General features: G+C 41.1%; 5 protein-coding genes across 5 annotated transcripts; 2 read left to right on the top strand and 3 right to left on the bottom strand.

Annotated features, from left to right (window-relative positions):
- Nucleotides 1-621: 621 nt before the first annotated feature.
- On the bottom strand, nt 622-840 carry EAE97_001586 (uncharacterized protein; the record flags this gene model as incomplete). The annotated part of the gene is made up of 1 exon (XM_038872097.1): nt 622-840. The coding sequence occupies one exon, from the start codon at nt 838-840 to the stop codon at nt 622-624; it is 219 nt and encodes a 72-aa protein (XP_038736655.1).
- Nucleotides 841-1670: 830 nt separating this feature from the next.
- On the bottom strand, nt 1671-6858 carry EAE97_001585 (uncharacterized protein). Its single transcript, XM_038872096.1, has 4 exons — nt 5147-6858; nt 5012-5083; nt 4698-4960; nt 1671-4451 (listed from the first exon to the last, which is right to left on the bottom strand). Exons 1-4 carry the CDS (start codon nt 6066-6068, stop codon nt 2037-2039), a joined length of 3672 nt encoding a protein of 1223 aa, XP_038736654.1. The 5' UTR covers nt 6069-6858; the 3' UTR covers nt 1671-2036.
- A 1368-nt stretch (nt 6859-8226) lies between these two features.
- Nucleotides 8227-10582, top strand: EAE97_001584 (uncharacterized protein; the record flags this gene model as incomplete). The annotated part of the gene is made up of 5 exons (XM_038872095.1): nt 8227-8266; nt 8349-8571; nt 8634-9019; nt 9068-9911; nt 9967-10582. The coding sequence occupies 5 exons, from the start codon at nt 8227-8229 to the stop codon at nt 10580-10582; spliced, it is 2109 nt and encodes a 702-aa protein (XP_038736653.1).
- A 2991-nt stretch (nt 10583-13573) lies between these two features.
- EAE97_001583 (uncharacterized protein) lies at nt 13574-15532 on the bottom strand (the record flags this gene model as incomplete). The annotated part of the gene is made up of 3 exons (XM_038872094.1): nt 13574-13871; nt 13964-14017; nt 14079-15532. The coding sequence occupies 3 exons, from the start codon at nt 15530-15532 to the stop codon at nt 13574-13576; spliced, it is 1806 nt and encodes a 601-aa protein (XP_038736652.1).
- Nucleotides 15533-15696: 164 nt separating this feature from the next.
- Nucleotides 15697-17648, top strand: EAE97_001582 (uncharacterized protein). Its single transcript, XM_038872093.1, has 3 exons — nt 15697-16860; nt 16920-17017; nt 17083-17648. Exons 1-3 carry the CDS (start codon nt 16725-16727, stop codon nt 17341-17343), a joined length of 495 nt encoding a protein of 164 aa, XP_038736651.1. The 5' UTR covers nt 15697-16724; the 3' UTR covers nt 17344-17648.
- Nucleotides 17649-18717: the final 1069 nt, after the last annotated feature.

Below are 18717 nucleotides of genomic sequence, written 5' to 3'. Positions count from 1 at the left end.
TGAAATGTTCTTCCGTAGAAGAATGGATGCTTCTCTTTGATATAAAAATACACTTTCCTTGAGAGTATAGTAGAGACTTTCTTTCCAAGCCTCACCTCATCTCATCTCATTCATTCATTTCAGTAACCCGAAGAATTGATACGGGGATATCATTTCTCCAATTCCAAATTTCGAATCTCACATATCAAGCACAATCTAGATAACAATACACAATCCAAATAAACACAGACCTTAGATAGATATCAAATATCGAATCCCCAATATCGAACCCCAGATCCAACACCATCTCCCTCTTAACAAAATCCCCATACCCGAAAATGATATCAAGAATCACTTGGAAATCCTACAAGTAAAAAGTGAAATGCTACACTAGAAATATTAAAGTACTCTTTCCCTGAATCATTTACTCCTTTTTCAGTGTAATCACATTTACTCATCTCATCTCATCTCATCTCACCTCAAGCTCTAGTCTGTCTTCCAGTCCTCCAGTCCTCCAGTCCTCCAACCCATCAGGGATCCTCATCTTCTTATTTTTCCATTCCATCATACTCACTCTCTTGCACATATCTACACATCCATACATCCACACACCCATACACCCACATACCTCAATTTCGACTATCAATCTTCGGGTTCGGGTTCGGTCTCGGTTTTAGATTTAGATTTAGATTTGAATTTGGATTTCAGTATGGGTCTGCTTTGAGTATGAATCTGAATGGTCTTCTCTTCTTCTTCTTCTTCTTCTTCTTCTTCTTCTTCTTCTTCTTCTTCTTCTTCCCCTTCTTCCCCTTCTTCCCTTCCCCTTCTTGTCGCTTTCCCCGTTCTCCTCCCCCCCCTCATTCCTCGCACTCCTCCCCCCCTCAAATTCCAATCTTCACTCTCTACCCTCCCACCCTCCCTCCTCCACAAGGCACTTCTATCCTCATCCCCATTCCCATTACTATCTCCATTAGACCCAAAATAACCAAACAACCAATCACCAATTCCTCACCCTCAAATAATCCTCCCAATCTTCCCATCCTCCCCATCCTTCTCAACCCCTGCCTCACCCTAAAAACCATCTGAAATTACCTACACAAGCCCATCAAAAAGCAAGCACACACACATCCTCCCAACACCCCCCCCCCCCAAACCACAAACATTATATAAATATCAACATAGAACAACCATCTCATCATTTCATCTCAACTCATCTCACACCTATTTCATTTCATCTCCACACACATATTCCACTTTCTACCTTCTACCTTCAACCTTCAACCTCTTCATCTATTCCTTCTCTTCTCATCTCCATCTCCATCCCCATTTCTATCTCTATCTTTCTCCCCCTGCCCCTCACCCCCCAAAAAACTATCATTCAAAATTATCACCTCATCACCTCATCACCTCATTACTCCATTCCACTCCATTCCACTCTACTTCACTTCACTCCACTTCACTCCACCTCGTCAGTTTGAATTGCAACCTCAACTTAACTCTCAATTTCAATCACCGCGCAAGGTCATAGATATATAACGTGCAGACACATCCATTAAAATAAGCACTCAAGAACCCATTATCTCAATCGTATTAATTTGAATTTGAATTTGAGTTTGAATCTGTATTTCATTCCGCTTCTCATTTTGCATCCTCATAGTCATTATCCATCCCCCTCCCCCCTCCCTCCCTCTTCTCAACTCCCCTAAAATTACAAACCAATTTTTCTCATACACATCCACCCATTCCATTCTATCCCACCACTTCTCACCTACAGGAATAACCCCAGCCCAGAAAATATACATATTCCATATTCCCTCTCTCATCCCATAACACCACCCACACATCTATCCATCCATCCATCCATTCATGCCTCTACCCTAAACCATGCAAGTTGACAACGATTATACTTCTCCACTTCTCGCATCACAAAAGAAAAAAAAAGAAAAAAAAAGAAAGAACGAAAGAACGAAAGAATCCACGCTCATACACATATACATGCAAATGCAAATGCCGCTCCAAATCCCAATTTCACTCGCACCCCACTCCCCCATAACATCTCAATAACGATCTCTCCCCTGATCCTCCGGTTCATGACTATATGTACACGCGGCGCCCTTTGCACACTTCCCCTCTCCCCAAAACTTACACGGTTGTTTCTTTCCCTTGTACTGTCCATTTTCATCTAGCGGTTCCCATTTTGTATCTTTCTTCCAATCTTTCCCCTGTTTACGCCATTTATCAATATTGTAATTATTTTTACCTCCTCTCGAATCTCGGTTTTCTTCACTCTGATGACCGGGCCACCTTGATGAGGAATCGGTAGGAAGGGAAGGTGCATAGCCTTGAAGAGCAGGATTATTGGACCAGGCACTGAAATCAAATTGTTGAGGTGTTGATGATGATGTTGGGGTATCGGCACTTGCGTTGTTATTTCCGGTCAGACTCGCTAGGTATTGTTGGACTTGTTGATTGACGTCTGGGACTGCGACTTGATAATTCATAACCGGCTGAGTCATTTGTGGTTGATAACCCTGCATTTGAGGGACTGGCATTGGAGGTACCATTGAAGGAGCGGGGGGAGCTTGAGGAGCTTGCATTTGTGCAAGAAGTCTCTCTTCTGCAGCATTAGGATGATCCTTATTGTAACCATCCCACCAGTCCTTCTTTTGTACTTCGTTCATCCACTCCGGTGGTTCGATAGCTGGATATGGCTTGCCCTTCAAAGTTGCGACAACACGTTGAAGATTCTCCCATGCTACGTCCATTATAGGGTTGGATTTTGGTGCTCCAGCAAGTTGTTGTAACGCAGGCATACCATTGTTTGAAGATGAAGCATTTTGTGTGAAACCGCGAGCTTGGTTATCTAGCATTTCTTTGTACTTCCTTTCTTCCAAACGACTGATTGCAAGGGTTCGTGCATATTCTGGACCGTACTGATGAATATCTTGAAGTCTTTGGATCAACCAAGGAGCGTTGGGATACTTCAGTTGTTTTACCATACCAGTAGCGGCATCATTTGCAGAAGATGGTTCTTTTGCAGATGGTGGAATTTCTGAAGGATCATTATAGATTACAAGTAACTCATTGGCCTCTCGTCGCTCTTGTTCTTGCTGTTCCGGAGTGACAAACTTAACATTTCCACCTCTGGTAATATAACTTGGACCATATGTAGTATGCTTATCCAGATTGGAAAGATCAACTTCAACCAGAGTAGGATAAGGTCGATCCTCAATCATACCAGACATGACTTCATCATCGTCCTCATCTGTAGCCTGAACACGTTGTTTATGCATCATACCCTCAGAGTGATTATTACGTGCATCTCTCAACATACCGTCTTGACGTCCCTCATCTTCGGCAACCTCATGTTTGAATAAACGAATTTGCTCAAGTTCATCATCTGGCTTGAATTTGACTCGAAGATGTCGTCTACTTTCTTTTCGCTCACGACGCTTCTTTTCTTCGGGGGTTTCTGGAGGTCCAGCCGCTGGCGAGGCCTTCTTTGGTGCCTCAGGTGGTTTCTCGATGCTGGCCAAGATATCACCTAACCTGGATGACATTGGTGGCGGTGGAGGTGGTGATGATTCTTTCTTCTTAGGTGGCGCAACCTTTGGAGCAGGCTTAGGAGTTGACTTGGAGGAAGAAATACCAAGAAGGTTGACATTGGATCTCTTGGGTATTGGAGGCAATTTCGTTATCGAGGTAGGAGTGCCAGAAATGTCAGTGGCAAACTTCTTATTTGGTTTGCCGTTACTGCTATCCCCTTCATGAGGTCTTTTTGATGAATTTGGATTAGTTGCTGTGGGCTTCAAGGATTCTGTAGCTCGAGATTTAATTTGTTCTATCTTTTCAAGCTTCTTCTTGGTATCTTCAGCGCTAGGCAAGGTCTGATCTATTTTAGAAGCTCTTCCCTTTGCATCAACCGTGTTATCCATTATAACTTTAATGTAATTTTTAATCTCTTGATCTCCTTTCTTATTCCAACGCTTTGCAAGAGCATCAAATTTACTCTTTGTAAGCAAATCTTCTGTGAGTGTTCGAAATTTGGCAAGCAAAGCAAAAACAGCTCGTGGAAGTTTACCAATGTAATCTTCTGTTTTTGTACATTCGATAAGTGTGGCTGTCAAACCACTAACTAATTTCTGGTGACCACCAAGATTTTCGACAATTGGACTATAGCCGAGCTTGTTCGCTGCCTCAATTGTTTGATACAGAGCTTCTGATAGTTCGGAACGGTGTGACTTAAGTTTTTGTAATTGTACCTCGGGAGCTTTAGATGTTATTGCTTCTTGTAATTTTGCCGTGTCATCCTTGATCTGGGTTCGAAGAGCGATAAAAGTATTGGCATAATCGTTCATAGCACTTGTAATAGCAGCGGCACTTGGACTAGAATTGGGATCCTTCCAGACAATTCCTATGGCATCCCATCGGGCAGCACTAGGAATATCACTGGGACGCGTGAGTTCACGTACCTGTATTAATCAATCATTAGTATTCATTTTTAGTGAAAATTGGCAATCGGCCATGGGTTGGCATATCAATAACGTGAAGACATGTATGCGAGCATGCTAATATGATTGTCCGCTTATGTATTGAGATAGTTCACACAGAATGCGTCAAATATCTTATTGTGGAATAGTAACAGCAGATGCATGTCATACACATCATAAAGATCGATCACATTCAGGAATTATCGGGGAAGGGGAATGTGTACTTACAGTACTAATATCTATTGGAGGTGGCATATCTTCTTCCTCTTCATCTTCATAATCAGACTCTTCTTCCGAACTTGTTTCTTCTTCTGAAGTGCTTGATTCCGTGGGTGTTGAAGACTTGGTTGGCGTATTTGTACCATCAGAACGTGCACTAGAATCTTTATCAAAAGCAGATCTACCAGTGCCTTTGTAAGTGCTGACATGCGTTTTCTTCTGTTTTGGCGCGCGAAGTTTCTGTGAAATTTTTGCTGGTGTTGTTGAAATTTCTAACCGAGATATTAATATTGAGGTAAACAAAGAGATCCAGTGATACTTACTTGATTTATTCAGTCCCGGTACTAGTTCTTTTCCACTTCTGGATTTTCTCGGATGATACTTTGGAATGGTATCTTTACAAAAGATGTTAGCAAATGTGATGTCTCGAAAAAATAAAGGTTTTTGGGTGTACTGACTCTTTAGTGCAGGAGGAACTTGTATAGGCGTATCTTCCCATGCAAGAAATGGAGCATATGAAAATCTAGGTCTTGAGGAAGTGTTGTTCGCAACAAGATCCGGATGAGTGACTCGGAGTGGGTTTGGAGCTGGAGCAATGGGTTGAAGTTCGGGAATCTCTCGTTGACGAGGAACAGCAATAGCAGGTGTCGGGGTAGAATATTGCTCTGTGATCGGAACATGTTGCTTCACCTCCTCCTTTGGAACAAGATCAGTAGGAATCGAAGGATACCGCACGGTATTGTTGGATGAGTTTTGGTCCATCTTTTGTGGTACAATACCATTCTGAGGTTGGTTGAAGAAATGATTATCATTACTTTGTGTTCTTTGGCCATAGTTATAATTAGGTTTACTACCAATTCCGCTATTTGATCTTTGAAAAGCGGCCGATGGAATCCCACTGTTCATTTGCTGTTGAGCCAACAAATTGTATTGAAGTGTTTGAGGAGAAATTGTGGGATGTTGGGTGGTGTTTTGCTGATACGGGAAAGAACTTTGAGCGCCATGGTATGAGTTTGATTCTTGCATTGAAGGATCGAGGCCGTAAGAGGTAGGAGTGAACATGTCTGATGGCCTGGCATGTTGGTACGGTGCAGCAGCATATGCCGGGCTATTTGTATATGATAGAGCATTATACGTGGGCTGCTGATGAGACTGATGAGAAAGACCATATTGTCCATAAGAAGGTTGGATATTCGAATATCTTCCATATGGATCTGATTGGATGTGCTGTTGAGGCTGTTGTTGAGGTTGTGGCTGGGATTGAGATTGTGGTTGTTGGTATGCATATTGGTCTGCGGCACTTGGCCAGACCGAGCCATTACTCAATAATCCATCGAAATCGACATCATCTGGTATGTAGCCTTGATTATCACCGTCCATCTTGAATGGTGAAAGTGAGATGTGGTCACGTGAAAGACTAAAGGGTGAGTTGGTAGAATTAGAGTGGCTCGGTAAGAGACGCTTAAATGCGGGTAACTAGCTTTTCGAACTAGGCTCGGGGCGTGGCTAGAAAAAGAGGGTGGTGTCTCCCGAAAGGCAAAAGACCAGGAGGAAGATAATTCGTCTATTCGTTTTATGGTAAAGTGGATGAATTGGGTTGGTCTTATTGGATAAGCTAAACAACAAAGAACATGAATTAGCTGACAAGTCAATTTTTGATTAAGCAACCCCCCATGAAAGCATGAAATCCCATCTTGATGGCTGGGCGTAAAGTAAAAGTGTGTGGTGTAAAGAGAAACAAGGTAAGCAAAAAAGAAAAAAGGAAACAAATGATAAGTCTTTGGTGGGCAAGGGAAATTTGTATGTGTGTGTGGTGTAGTGTCCACGGGTAGTGTAGATATGCAAAAGCCACAGATGACGATGCTTGCAACTCTCTGATCAAATGCGATGCAATAATCCATCCGTTGAAGAAGTTTCTCTGGAAAGATAATAGTAATTGAAGATATTGATGGATGGATGGATGGATGGATGAATCATTCACCCTCGCTCACTTCATCATCACAGTTTCTACCGTAAATGAAGAAGAGTGATGATAGATGATAGATAGATGATAGATGAAGTATGAATTGACCATTATCACACCTAACTTCTGGGTTATTATCCAAAAAAAAAAAAGTGTGATGTTCCATGAATGTATCTTTTGTTATCAAGTACGCTCAGCAGTACAATCACACACTCTTTTTTTTGTTCTAAACACCAGAAGCCAGATAGCCAAGAAATACTATCGGTAAGAAGAAGTACAACAGCGGCCTGCACAGTACAATATAGTCCAGTGAAGCCAGGTTCGAGATATCTAAGTATACCCTCTCTGCAGCAATGATATAGATGAAAGATCTTCCTTTCGAAATGATCTCGTCTCTTTTCACTGTGCTATACGATATGGGCAAACTTATAGTATCTCAACCTTGCACGTTGATATGCGGTCCCTTTCCGACCTCTCTATGCGAAAGCCAAAGCATGAAAGCTTTGCGTCTATGCAGATTGAGGATTCTTGGGGGTTGGCAATACAATATTTTGGGTAGGGGGAGGGAGGGGGTAAACGTGTAGTTGTAGATAATTGTGCCAGCTTCAATTGCATGGCGTATCAAAATTTTGTGGTGTTGTGTGTATTCAAAGTGTTACCATACCCTTTTGTTTTTGTTTTCTTTTCTCAGAGGTCTCTGTCTGCTTTGCGCACTTAGATCTGCCCTTTGGAATATCTTCTCTAAAGTTATACACTCTTATGAGTGACCCAGCAGCCTTTTTCTTGTTCAAATCCGGTCACTTTTTTTTGTTCAATAATTAATTTGTACGATCATGAATTCTGATTAGAAGTAAAGTTGGCGCGTCCATGTAATAACCATCAAAGAGAAAATGTAATGGGGACAGTTGATGAAATTGGGGGAAGAGGTGAAGAGGTGAAGTGTTGAAGTGTTGAAGTGTTGTGTTTGATGAAGAATTGGGTAAAGGTGAGTGATGGTGTTGTGTTGTTGATGAAGGTCGATGAACAAAAAGTACGAAAGAGAAATTCCAATTTTTTTTGATGGTGTTTTGTCGTGGATTGTATTAAAGAAAGGAACGAACAATTTGAATTTGAAATTGAAGGGAAAGCGTGGGAAAGTCCTTTTTGCGCTTTTTAGTTTCGCCTGCAGAACGTTTCGCCGTACAAAAAGAGAGACCCCCCTTGTATCTGGATTTGATTTGATGACGCTAAAACATTCTTAGGTTAGATTCACATTATTGGATACCCGTGGACATTATTGGATACAATTCACCATGAAAGTTGATATTGATACTCTCATACCTACCTAGGTAAGGAAAGGAAAGGAAAGGGAAGCAGTTCAGCAATTCATACACTTTGAAATGAACGATAAGCTATCGCAAAAGTCGCAGACGTGTCCTTCCTTGACTTAAAGGCAAATCATTCCATACCTTTCTCGAATTTCATCCACCTACCGGATAATACTCTGATTATTGCGCATCTTAAGACTGGTATTACATGAGATATTCTGGCCAATTTGGCTGAATCACAGCCTTGGATTGGAAATTAATAACAAATATGGCAACTTCACATAACTCACTCCGGGATCGTCAGATCAGTATGTAAATAAATCCCCTCCTCCCCCGCCCCCCAGTATTCTAGCTCTTTGGCATACTGAGATACTAATCATCTCTCCATAGGATCAATTGAGCGCATGCTAAATTTGAACCATGATTCCCCCGAATCTGCGAATGCCCTCGATCAAACATCACACACTGGAATTGCAGTTCCATCAGTACCTATTCTCAATGAAGATGGAGAACCAATATGGAAGGTCTTGGTCTTTGATGATTTAGGACGAGATGTTATCAGTAGTGTACTACGAGTTAGTGACTTGAGAGCTTGGGGAGTTACAATGCATATGTATGTTGATGTGCGGGGAAGCAAGAGCTTCAATGTGACTTGAAAAGTACTGATGGAATTAGGCATATTACAGCAAATCGACACCCCATTCCAGATGTTCCAGTATTATATTTGGTTGAGCCTACGGAAGCCAACTTGAAGGGAATTACCAGTGATCTCTCGAAAGGTCTCTATTCTCCTGCATACATCAACTTCCTCTCCTCGATACCCCGCGCATTATTAGAAGATTTCGCAAAGCAAACTGTGGAAGCTGGGACATCAGAAAATATTGCACAATTTTTTGATCAATACCTGAATTTTATTGTGGGAGAACCGGACCTCTTTAGTCTTGGGATGAGAAAGCAGAATACATACTGGGCATTGAACAGCGCAAAGACAAAGGATGAGGAATTGGACAACGTGGTTGATAGAATCGTCAGCGGACTTTTCAGTGTTATGGTCACAATGGGTGAGACTTTTGATGATTTTATATTGGCGCCCGACTAACAATTTACAGGCGTTATGCCAATAATCAGATGTCCTCCTGGTGCAGCAGCAGAAATGATCTCTGCTAAACTCGATCGAAAATTGAGAGACCATGTCCTAAATTCAAAAGACAATCTTTTCTCCGGCCCCGCCAATCGTCAATCTACCATTGCGCCCTCTGCTCGACCTGTTCTTATTATACTCGATCGAAATGTTGATTTAATTCCTATGTTGTCGCACTCCTGGACATATCAGTCACTTGTACATGATGTTCTCAAAATGAAATTAAATCGAATTACCGTCGAGACACCAATAGATGAGGAGAATCCGGCAAAGGGTACAACTAAAAAGGCCTACGATTTGAATGCGAATGACTTTTTCTGGGCAAAGAATTCCGCTGTGCCGTTTCCACAAGTAGCGGAGGATATTGATGCAGAACTGATGCGATACAAGGCCGATGCAACTGATATAACGAAGAAGACAGGTGCTTCTTCCATAGAAGATCTTCAAAATGATACGAGTGCCTCAGCACAACATCTGAAGGCTGCCATTACCTTACTTCCCGAATTGAGAGAACGAAAAGCTGTGCTGGATATGCACATGAATATATTAGCTGGACTTTTAACCGGTATAAAGGATCGACAATTGGATAACTTCTATCAAATGGAAGAAAATATCATGAAGCAAACAAAAGCGCAAATGCTTGAGGTCATAAATGATGCAGATAAAGGCAAAGAACCAACAGATAAATTGAGATTATTTATCATCTGGTACTTGAGTACCGAACAAGAAATCACGAGGTCTGAGATGGACAAATTTGAAGAGTCACTGAAAAATGCAGGTGCTGACACTACATCTCTGGCATATGTCAAACAGTAAGTCATCTATTCGTTTGTTTTATTTAGTTGATGCGACTAACAATTAATTCAGAGTTCGTACCACAACCCGAATGACAATGCTCACCACGGCTCCTACCCCTGCTTCTCAACCACCAAGTACATCTGGAGATCTTTTCCGTGGTCTCTCCTCCATTTCTTCTCGCCTCACCACATCCCTTAAAGAAACTGGTATTACCACCAATTTCGATAATTTAATATCCGGAGTAAAGAATTTCCTTCCCGCAAACCGTGATCTTACTGTCACAAAAATTACAGAATCGATTATGGATCCTCAATCCGCTTCTAGTTCCGCAATAGCAAAAACGGAAGATTATCTTTACTTTGACCCTAGATCCGCAAACGCAAGAGGTGCCGTACCACCAGCAAGCACGAGCAGAAGAAATGAAATGCCAGGAAGTCTACAAGGGCCAGGTATTACACCGAGTTTTGGTATGCGCAGACAAGGGTTCAGTGAAGCAATCGTTTTTACAGTTGGTGGGGGTAGTATGGATGAATACGGAAATTTACAGGAGTGGACGAGAAGAGTTAATAAGGAGGGTGGGGGAGGAATGGGCAAGAGAAGAGTGGTTTATGGAAGTACGGAGTTGGTTAATGCGGAGGAATTTTTGAGCGGGGAACTAGGAATGCTGGGTGGTGAATGTTCGTAGATTGAGTGGATGGATTTATTGACTTGGTATATCATGGAATGAAGAACATAGTTTGATGTGTGGAAATGAGAGGGAGAAGTGGTGAAAATAGCTGTATAGTGAGCGAAGAGAAATGTTTGAATGGAATATGATATGATATGCGTTATTTCCATCATTGGTGATTTTTATCTCTCTTCTTATAAACCCATGCAGCAGCCTGGGTGTTTCCTCTCTTTCATATGTGGTTTGATGTTCACTCTCGTGATGTCATTCAGATAGGAAAGTAGATAGGTAGGTGTGTAGAAGAAAGAAATTAAGCGAGGTCCTTGATATTTCCAGATGGTGGTGTTGTATTGTGTTGCGTTGAGAATGGGAGCGGGAGGGGGGAGTAGGGGGAGAGTGAGTGTGATGATGATAGTGATAGTGATATTGATGGAGAATATTTGATTTGATTAATTGTTTTGTTGGTTGGTTGGTAGGTTGTATTACAGAATGAAACTAAGTGGGTACTAGGTAAGTGTTGCATATATATATATATATATATATATGGATTTAAGGATATTGTTTTTTGGTTTTTTGTGTTTGGGGTATTGATTGGATTGGATTGGATTGGATTTGGTAATCTTAGTATATAGGTATCTATTTTGTTTTATATATAAATAAATTTTTTTTTAATTTTTTTTTTTTATGTTTTGGAATGTTGATATTGTTTGTGTATAGGTAAGGGTTCGAGTAATGAAGAAAAAGAATAAGAGAGGGGGGGGGATTTTGTGTTATATGGGTATATCTACCTATCTGGTAGGTATGTTATAGTATTATGAGAATAAGGAGGAGGAGAGAGTTTCAAAAGCTAAAGCTAGAGTGGAAAGAGGAAAGAGGAAAGAGGAAAGAGGAAAGAGGAAGAGAATCTTTTAGTACAGCTAGTTATTTTCTGGATGAGATTTATAATCTTGTCTTTCTTCTGTATTATATTATTTCATAATATCAGTAGGGGTGGGTATCTATCTATATGGTATGTGATGATTATTTAGAACTTCAGATTTAGATAATCGCTGTACTAAGTTTTTCCTGAAAGGGGCTTCGTGGAACTGTGGGGGGTTTGAGATGCGCTTCTTTCGTTTCGAAAAGTAGATCGGAGGAGGAGTGAGTTAGATTTCGGCGTTTGTTCCGCTTCTCGAGAGTGATGTGCTGGAGATTTGAGAATCTGGGTGGTTTCTTTTTGTGAGGTGTAATGGAAGTTCGTTTGCGGTATCTTCTTTTTTTCGCTTTCTGCTGATCTGAGCAATCATCCTTTTCACTCCCCTGCTTGAAATGGATCTATTGGGTTTTGTTACATATCTCGCGGCATTCCTTCTGAAGATCTGACAGATTGTCTTCGAAGATATGCAATAAAGCTTTCTTCCCATTTCCTTCTCCTGAATATTCACTGCACAATTCTAACCCCTTCTCTCAAACAGATCTATTAACATCTTATTGCACATCTTAAAAGAGTTCATCCTGAAGATCTGATAGTTCTTCTTCCAAGATGTGCAACAAAACCTAGCTTTCCTTCCTTCTACTCTGTCCCCTTTTGTCTCCCCTTTTTCTTTTGAATCATTTATAGATATAGAACTCTTGTTGCATATCTTGAGGCATTCGTTTTGAAGACCTCACAGTTCGTCCTAAAGATCTGACAGTTCGGTTTTGAAGATATGCAACAAAACCTAACCAGCCTCCTTTCCCTCCTTTCAGTCAAATAATTCATAGCACTTTTATTATTGTATATGTTGAGCCATTTGTTCTGAAAACCTGACAGTTCGTCCTTGAAGACATGCAACAAAACCTAACTATCCTTCCTTCTATCCTCCACCTGTTTCAAAAAAAATCTCCCAAACTTTTGTTGCATATCTTAAAATAGTTCACCCTGGAAATCCAACGGTTCTTCTTCCAAGACGTGCAACAAAACCTAACTGCTCCACCACCTTTCATCAAATAAACTTACTAGACTCCTGTTAAACATCTCAAAAGCATACATCCTGAAAATTCAGCAGTTCTTCTTTGAGATATGCAACAATATATATCCACCCTCATACAAACAAGACTCTAGAACTCAAATCCAAATCTTATTATACATTTCATCTTAGAGCTAACCACCCCCAAATCTCCGAGTTTGCTTTGAAATATACAATATATTCCCATTCTATCAATCTCCTACCTCTCCACTACCCTCTTCTATCTCACATAATCCGATCCTCCCTCCTCACTCGCAAAGCTCTAAAATCTAATATCCATCATCTACCTACCATCTCAAACTTTTCCTATTCGTTCTACCTCTCTTCCTATTTCTCTTTTCCCTTTTCACCCCTCCTCTTTGCTTTACTCTTCTCTTCTACTCTCCTACTCTTTCATCCTCCTTCTCCTATCTCCTCTCCTATCTCATACACACCTCAATCCATCCCCATCTACAATCTCAAAAACACCCTCCCTTCCAATCTACAAACCATCCTCTATTTCTCAATCTTCCTATCCTCAAGTTCAAGCTCAAATACAATCTTCAATCTTAGCTTCAATTCCAACGACTAATTATACTTTCATCAAACAAGCTCCCATCATCATCACAAATATCTCTACTTCAAACTTCAAACTTCAAATCTAATAACCCAAATCTGATATTTCTTACCATATATTGTATACTATATGCTCATAATCTATCCCTGTAAGATCTCAATCTAAATCTGATTACTCAATTCTCGCTAGCAATTTATTGGGTTGTTACATTTACCTACCTAGGTATACATCCAACGTTAAATTCCCTAGTAAAGGAGTCTTATAAATCATAACGTCCATGGGTATGTAGGCACACTGATAACTGAGATTATTTCAAAAATTGTACATGTATTTGAATTTGTATTATCCTATTCCGATCAACAAAACAATCCACCAGGACAACCTTCTGGGATTATCACGGCTTCCCGTTAACCAACGCGAGGACATTTTGTATTTCTCTACTCACTCCCCTCATCTTGAAATGACTTAGTCCTTTTTATTAACCAACTTCAACAAAGTTTTGAAATCTGGAGTTCCTAATCCAGTCACTGGATCCCATCCCTTTGTCGCATTCCAACTAGCATATGGTACGAATGGAGTTGGTAAGCCAGAGTACACATCGATTCCCGTGCATCCGGTGCTGCCTCCGTGAACAATATCGGTAAGACCTTTCTTCCCGATTGAGTAGAGCCAAGGGTTGAGGAAACCGAGTGGTTTACGACCGGCATTCAGACGGGCATTGTTGAGGAGGGAGATGATACCTGCGAAAGCTGGGGCGGATGCGCTAGTGGGAGGGGATGTTAGTTATGGTGGAATGTGAGAAGAGGGGAAGGAGAGGGAAAATAAATGAGCAATATATAAGCAAGTAAGTCATACCTAGTCCCAGAAAGTAATTGATCTTGTGCAACTCCGGTGATAGAATCAACATCCCTAAGATATAATATCAGTATGGCAATTCAGAAGCCACTTCAAATGGAGGGAAAATACTAACACAACATGGAATCTAACACCTTGTGCGGCAACATCTGGGAAACCACGGCCCTTAGGATTGTAAAGACCCTTCCATCTAGAACCCAAAATCTTCAAGTATCCCTTGACAGCATCATCTTGATACGAAGGACGAGGCCATCTATCACTGAAGCCACCCGAAGAGAAAGAAACTGCTGCCTCTGGTTCCACGTATCTAGTTCCTCCTACTGAAGTCACATAAGGACAAGCGGCTGGGAAAATAGGTAAAAATCGCGTAGTATTTTTTCCATCATTAGTTTGGCAAGCCGATCCTACACCGGTATCTCCAGAGGAGAAGAGGATAGATACACCTCTCATACCTAATTGACCGAACATCTTGCATACGGTTTTAGAGTAAGCCTCTGGAACAGATTGTTCATCTTCTCCGTATGAAGTTGTGATTGTTTGTGGCAATTGGTTGTTGGGGAGACTCAACATGTAGTTAAGGTAGTCCAAATATGGTTCATTTTGATTGTCGTCTAATGATGGTTGATCGAGATCTGGAACGAGAACTCCTAGACCACCGGTACTGTAGTAAGTAATATTGGTATCGAAACCCATGGCAGCAACATATTGAATATCCAAATTCGCTTCTCCATCGTTGTTTGTTGAGTTTTGTGTATCCAAACCTCCATTGATGAGTGCATAAGAGAAGTTTTGGCTAACAGCATATGGAGCATATTTCTCCAAGAAAGCTTCTAAACCGTCATACTTTGCCCATTGACCAAGGTATCCAGCGACTCCTAGACGTGACTCGGGATTTGCCTTAGCAGTGTAGTTGCCGATGTTGTAAAGATCTCGAAGACATTGAGGAGTGATTGTAACATTGCAGGCAGTAGTATTGAGTGTTGGCAAAGAAAGAGCACCAAAATCCTCACGGAATACTTGGCTGCGTTGCGCTCTAATTTGACCAAACCTGGTTGTAGGTTGAATCATTGTGATGTGACGCGAAACCTCCTTTGGAATGGAATATCCCAATGTTCGAATTTGCTTATTGTGCTTCTGATCTTGATGAGCATAGTAATGGAATGTGGTATTCAACATATCCTCCGCTTGCTTAATTGAAGTACGGAAGTTGATCCATTCTCCATCATTGTGGATGTTCGACTCGGAGATACCAGATTTCTCCAACCATGATAAAACGGCCTGAGTAGTCTGATCAGCTGGCTTGATGAATCGTTTAAGCTCTTCACGCTCAAGATGTTGACCATATTCGACGTGATCAGGTGATGAGACGGCATAAAGCTTCTGCTCGAAAAGTTCATGATCTGGTTGTTCCAAAGCAATTCGAAGCTTGATCGTTTTATATGGGCGAGGTTTCTCGAGTTGAGCCCAACCTTGCGGGATTTCGCGAAGCGATTCCAAGAGTTCCATGGAAGACTCGCATGCAGCAAAGCTACATACTGCCAAACCAGAAACCACGCGAGAGAACTTCATCTTGATCTTCAAAGTTTATGTGTTAGTAATGTTGTATTCCCCATTGGTACTTGTGATCAACTCACGATATTGATCCCTAGAAAGGACTATGAAGATGTATCAACAAGAGAACACCAGGTAAATCAGAGGTGTCGAAGTTGGACTTGGAAGAAAAGAAGTGATCAAGGAGATGGGAATTGTTTGCCTTTTGTACTTGATTGCACCTTATTAATTGCCTTCGCCTTCGGCTCAACAGAAGAGGGGAAGATCGTAAAAAGTATTGTTATCTCATTCACCTAATGTGAGCCAAGAAAGATGTGAAGTATATGTTACAAAAGAGGCAGGTGCTATCGGCCGAATCTCTTGGTCAAATGGTGCCATTTGTCGTCCTCAAAGTTCCAATTGAGTCTATGATGGTTGGAACTTACTGAATTTCATATCATTATACTCTATCCTTGAAAGCTGCCCCTTATCAATCTATCATTGTCGTGATATCGCTCTCTCCAGAAACATAGGATGAGATTGACACAAGACGCAAACATATACTTTGGTTCCTGATCTTGTCCATCATGCCATTACTTGATCTCAGCTTACCATTCGGCTTGGCCTGCATGTTCGATACGGTCTGGATATACACTTATGCTCATGTCCTGCATTTCACTCGAAATGTAATCGATATGAAGTTGTACAACTTTATCACCATCCGGATTCGGGTAGTATTCCCGCCTTGTCCCAACAGTGAACGATGCACCGCGCCTTGGTATTTACACACGACTCCTGGAATATATGCAGGTATCCCACCATTGTGATTGGATATTCCATTTACCAGCCTTGGCTGACATTGTGAATATATCGAATCGATAAGTACCATTGATTGGTTTCTTATCTTACACCTGCATTTGCGGTAAATGAAGGAAAGATATGCGGGGAATGTGTCAAAGGGAATGGATGAATGAATGGCCAGCTTAACGATCAATTGGGAGTTGTATCATTTGATAATCAATTGATAAATGAAAGTTGGGATGTGGTGGAACTTGTGTGCTTCGTAGAAATGAAGGAGTGATAATCGAAATAAAAGAAGATATCGGCATCGGAGGATCCGTTTCGGGTCCCAACGGTCGGGTGGCTACAGATTGATCATCAAATCAAATTCTTCTTCGATTCAACTCAAAAAGTACTCGAGTACATCTAAACAACTTCAATATCTATCAAAATGTCAACAGAACCGATTTCAGTCTTGTTCGTCTGCTTGGGAAACATTTGTCGTTCAACCATGGCAGAGGGAATCTTTAGATCCATGGTCTCCCAGGGTCCTTACGCATCCTTGATATCTAATGTTGATTCATGTGGTACCTTCATTCCGGTTAATATTTCCTTCATATATTTTGAGATTAATTTTTGGATGTAGGAACTGCAGCCTATCATACTGGATCTTCCCCAGATTCACGTACCATGGCTACGCTTAGAGAGAATGGAATTTGCGATTATAAGCACAAGGCTAGAAAGGTAAGCTTTATCTGATACATTCATCACACTGCTGGTTGAACTTTGTTTATTGACATCTCGTCTAGGTTTTTATCAATGATTTCAAGAATTTTGATTATATCTTTGCTATGGATAGCAACAATCTTGAAGATCTTCTCTCCTTGGAAAAGAGAACTGAGGGTAAAGCAAAAGTTATGTTATTTGGAGAGTATGCAGGAGGTTCTAGCCCCGAGGAAGTAGATGATCCTTATTATGGTGGGAATGATGGATTCAAGGCTGCTTATGAACAGTGTACGAGGTTTTCCAAGAATTTCTTGAAGTCGACTTTTCCGGATGTTGAGGATTGAGGGGGATTTGATGTTTGATGCCATGTATATATGGATAGAAGGATAAAGATCACAATTATATGAATGCCCATTAGTCAGTCCATGTATGAGTGGGGGATGCAATTTGACTTCCCGAGAAGATTTTTGCTATCATAATGACATGCATGGCAAAGTCTTCTTTTCATAGTGATTTTATGACATTATCAAAATGTCGGTGAGCACATATCCCATGAGAGGAGTGTCTGTCAACATAAACTTTCTCACAAAGGAACTGTGCAAGACGAATAGCAATCGCATCTTCTGGAATCAACGAGGTCTAAAGCATACGAAGTAGAGATACTCTCTAACGTTTTCATGTATGTGACATGATCACCTATGCGCATAAAGGCTGACATATATATTGACACGACCGTTGAAGCAAACTCCCCCACCATGGAATACCCCGCTGGATATTACTCGAATGATGAACCTCCAAGAAAGCAAACATGTAATGAAGGAATTGACGATGTTACCGAAATGCATTGCCAACATTCAACAGCTGAAAGGAAGCTGCATATACGTTACCTTAATTCGTATTTGCAACCGTCTGAACCACTTACAGTCAAGGTAGATGATTGAACGCGAATTTCTCGACGTCTCAGCCACCATATCCAAGAACTTGAGAATGCCGAGATTTACTCTATGTCCCGTGAATGTATTATGAAGGCGAAGTTAGGTATGAATATAAAGCATGAATGTGACGTTGGGGCATCGGTGAAGTCGATCGATGTCATTGAATTCATAACCTGCGGACCCGGAAGATGCTTGAACATTTATACTCAGCCTCAAACGTAGCCTTCCAAACATCCATTACCTTGGTAGACCAAAAAAAGCTTCCGGCTCAAAGGATCTCTCTCTCTCACACACACATGGATCTGTGAAGTACCGATAGTGGCATCTCTTGCATAGCCGCATCTGTATTGTCCAAAAAGGCTATGTATGAGAGTCCAAATGATCATTGATTGGTTGGAAGGAGAATTTGAAGTCTTGCTGCGGTACCTTGCTATGTGCACGTGGGTGGTTGAATGCATTTGGTTCTAGTGTGAGTTTCTATTTTGAGACGATTTTTTAGTTCTTTAGTTCTTTAGTTCTTTAGTTCTTACCTAACTAGTAATTCTTGGGGCGACGTGTTTCCCTGACCTCTTAGTATGTAGATGGTACAGCGCTTCGTATGTTGATGATTTGACAAAGAGATCCTTATAAGCCACTATGGAGAATAAGAGGCTTTCTAGTATCTACCAGCAGTATAGATTCCGCTTTTTTGGTGAGAGAAGAGAGAAGGGAGAAAGGAGAAATGGGAGGCTGGGTAATTTGGAACAATATATCAAGTTAACGTTAGTTATATATCAAATATCA

The sequence above is a fragment of the Botrytis byssoidea genome (genome assembly GCF_014898295.1).
Source record: "Botrytis byssoidea strain MUCL 94 chromosome Unknown BBYS_003, whole genome shotgun sequence".
In the NCBI taxonomy this organism is placed as follows: Eukaryota; Fungi; Ascomycota; class Leotiomycetes; order Helotiales; family Sclerotiniaceae; genus Botrytis; species Botrytis byssoidea.
This window is presented reverse-complemented; position numbering and strand designations above follow the sequence as displayed.